General features: G+C 34.7%; 1 protein-coding gene across 1 annotated transcript in view; it reads left to right on the top strand.

The window, feature by feature from the left end:
• The window catches only part of LOC106868915 (deleted in lung and esophageal cancer protein 1 homolog), a 52,491-nt gene that overhangs the window by 46,710 nt on the left and 1,788 nt on the right, over positions 1-3,993 (top strand). The window contains exon 13 of the mRNA XM_052977127.1: positions 2,085-2,229. Within this exon, the coding sequence (XP_052833087.1) occupies positions 2,085-2,229 (145 nt within the window). The remainder of the gene's footprint in view (positions 1-2,084; positions 2,230-3,993) is intronic.

The raw sequence follows: 3,993 nt of genomic DNA, 5'->3' as shown, positions 1-3,993 counted from the left end.
AAGTGCAGCTTGTTACACCAATGTGCATTCATATAATGTTTGTTATTTAACCCCATACACATACACATGCATTTAAGCTCGCGCACGAAAAAACTTATGCGCTGGTAACAAAAATTGTATCTTAACCTATGAAGTAGAGGGGGAAAGGGTAACATATCGATAATAACGTTACTAATATAGAAAGGGAGAAAGTGTGGCTATCGTGAGGAAGGAAAGGAAGAAAGAAAGAGAGAAAGAAAGAAAGAAAGACAGAAAGGAAGAAAAAAGAGAAAGGTGGGAGTGGGAAGAAAGAAGTAGAGAAAGAGACGGTAGTTTAACGTATATAGTAAACCAACACAAAAATTAGACTGCGTATATATGTGTATACAAAAATGTATATTAGCATCACGTATATAGATATATATGGGGATATGTACGTAAATACTCACAAACATAACCGTATACATGCGTATGCACACATTCAAGTATGTGTGAGCGTGGACTTGAGCGCACATTCCCATATATAACATAGATGCACACACGCGAATAGATGCATGTATGTGTAAATAAATATAAGCATATACTCTTACCCATGTATACACAAAAACGCACACACACGAAATTATAACTGTATATGCACAAGTGTAAACCTAGGCTCTATACGTAAGCATAGACGCACACATACGAATACGTAAGCATTGTTACTATACAGACATCTACATAAAAAACCTTTTAGATCTCAGCGTATATATGCAGACAACTTTTTAAGAAATTGCTGGGTATATATTCAATTAGAGGTTAAAATAGCCTCATTAAAGGATAGTAATATCCAATTAATTACTTGTTCATTATCTAATATTTTTTTTTTGTGAATAACATTCATAAAATAATAGGTTTAAAAATAAATCTTGGTTTATGCATATTAAAAAAAATATTAAGGAAATGGAGATATGCCATTAATATAATTTATTATCTGCAAAAATCTTGCAACTGTTTCAATTATGCCAAGAAGATTAAATAGCATAATTACATTTATAATATTACTCTTTTACTCTTTTCGGTCGTTTGACTATGGCCATGTGGGAGCACTACCTTTAGTTGAGCAAATCGCCCCCAGGACTTATTCTTTGGAAGCTTAGTACTTATTCTATTGATCACTTTTGCCGAACCGCTAAGTTACGGGGACGTAAACACACCAGCATCGGTTGTCAAGCGATGTTGGGGGGACAAACACAGACACACAAAGATATACACAAGCACACACACATACATACATTTATATATATATATATATATATATATATATATATACATACACACATATATACGATGGGCTTCTTTCAGTTTCCATCTACCAAATCCACTCACAAGGCTTTGGTCGGCCCGAGACTATAGTAGAAGACACTTGCCCAAGGTGCCATGCAGTGGGAATGAACCTGCAACCATGTGGTCGGTAAGCAAACTACTTACCACACAGCCACTCCTGCGCCTAGCTACTTGGCAAAATCTCAACAGAGAGGTAGAAAAGATATACCATTGCATTATTAGGTGTTGTGCTTTCGAATCATCACACCAGACTATATATATATATATATATATATATGTATTCACCTCCTTTCCTTGCTGTACTTGATCCTAATGGTGTTGGTTCCAATGACATATCTGTTTGTGATGTGCTGTAAGAAGCTGCTACCCCCTTGCTCAAACCTTCTCCCTCTCTCCCTCTCTCTTCGTGTCTCCCTTTCCACCTCTCTCTCTTCCTCTCCCACCCACGCCCTCTCTGAATTGTTCACATAACATTGTGAATGTATAATGAGAGGGCCCTGTTTGCAGTGTCCCTTTCTGCTAAGAAATAGATGTTCTTGGGTTAAGTACAAGCAAACAATTCTCATTTAGCATGTCAGAAGGAAAAAAAAAATGTAAAGAAACTATCGAAGACAGCAGAGGTGGGCACACATTTTAAGCTGTCTAGTACCAGTTAAAACAAAAAAAAAGCAAAGAAGTTAATTATAACTTAACTGTTATTTTTTTATGCAGATGGCGTCTCTGAGTAATTTCTGTGAGCAAGCAAGTACTCTATTCCTTTGAATTATGTTTATTAACAGGTTGGTTCCTTCGACTGTGTCTGGCATATGATACTTGAAGAGCCACCAAATCACAAAGATTTTCTGAGCGAGAGCGTTATTTTCTCTGAGCGCCGACACTCTGTTCAACTCCTGAAAAATATCGAGAGGGAACTCCAGAAACGGAGTATGTTACTTTGTTTTTTCGTTTGCAGTCTGTTTTTTTATGTTAGCATGGGTCAGATGAATACCATATTTTCTAGCATACAAGTTAGACATATCATATAGTGTAGAGATACTTTCTGTTTATACGCACGAGTGTGTGAAAGGTTAAGAGAGTAAACTCTTACAGAAAATCTGGAGGGGGGCCCCTAAGGCAGTTGGTGGGGAGGACTGAGTCGAGCCATCTTCTGACAGCCCCTGGTGAAAGCTTCCATCTACTGTGTACCCAGGTGGCGGATAGGGAAAAGGCCTTCAGGTATGAAGGTTACCTGTGAATATAAAAATAAACAGTCCTGGACAAAACTTACCTTGAATAAATAAACTACAACGGTAAAAAATCCCAGCCTTGAATTGTGGATGCCAGCTTCAACAGATTCATTGGGTCCACACAATTTCTGCTTCACCATAAGAGATCCTGTCTCTGCTAATGAGGAAATACAATCTACAGGAGGAGTATGCGACCCCTATCAGTATTAAGCTATTGAAAGGCCAAAATGACAAGGTTTACTAACTGCACTAGGGTTCAAGCCCCTAATCTACAACCTGTTGTCAATGCTCGCCAGGATCTATTTGGCAAATATACATATGTGTTTCGAGATTAAAGTATATAGCTAATCTGAGTGGTGTGGATTCGTTATTTTTTCTTTTTGCCTACATAAAAAAATGTGTTACTGTCTGGGAGATCTTTATGGTAGCAGAAAAGGCATTTTGATGCCTATTTCTAAATTTGGTGCGTGGTGAAGCAATTAACTGACCCCTGATTATAATTGTAGAATATTTGTATATATATATTGTTGTATTTGGGGACTGTCATGTTGCTAATTTAGCCAATGAAAACACATGCACCGTATATTTGGTGTTCACTTGCTTCACCTTTATTTCATATTAATACAAATACAATTAATATGAAATAAAGCTGAAGCAAATTAACACCAAATATATGGTACGTGTGTTTTCATTGGCTAAACTGGCAACGTCACCATCCCCAAATACAACAATAACTGTTTCAACACACGAGTTCACATCAAGAATCTTGCAAATGAATACATAAGTGTGTGTGTGTATATATATATATATATATATATATATATATATATATATATACATACCTTGGCTTAAGTCGTTTTGATTTAAGTCATTCTTGATAATACATCAGTTTTCAAAAATAATATATGGAAAAATAAAAATCAAGTTAAGTCATTTAACTCAACTTTACATTGGAATCGTAAAATCACTAGAAAACTGTTAAAAGCACATAAAATTGTGTTACTGTACAATAAATAAGAATAAAATCATGTTAAAATACGTACAGTAAATGTTAAGATACACACCATAAAGTAGTGTAGCTTAGTGAACAAAATCATGAAATCACTAAATCACCAAATTGTATGTACGTATTGGTAAATTTAAAATAATTAAGTTTTTTTCACTTTTGTGAAATAATAATAATTACTGAATTTGTTTTTTAAGCTTAAAAAAGGCTTTTATTTTACCGTATTTTATTGCAAACCGCATTCATAAATAAAGCATCCACGATGTACAGCAAACACTAACAAATTGTATTCATAAATTTAGATTACATTTTTTTTTACTGTATTAAAAAATAAAAATTATTTGTTTGTAAGCTTAAAATAAGTTTTTGTTAACCGTGTATTATTGAAAATGCATTCATAAATAAAGTACAGAACTGGGAATGGTTATTATCGGTTTAGCCTAGAGACAAGTAAAT

Source organism: Octopus bimaculoides, chromosome 27, assembly GCF_001194135.2.
Source record: "Octopus bimaculoides isolate UCB-OBI-ISO-001 chromosome 27, ASM119413v2, whole genome shotgun sequence".
Taxonomy (NCBI): Eukaryota; Metazoa; Mollusca; class Cephalopoda; order Octopoda; family Octopodidae; genus Octopus; species Octopus bimaculoides.
This window is presented reverse-complemented; position numbering and strand designations above follow the sequence as displayed.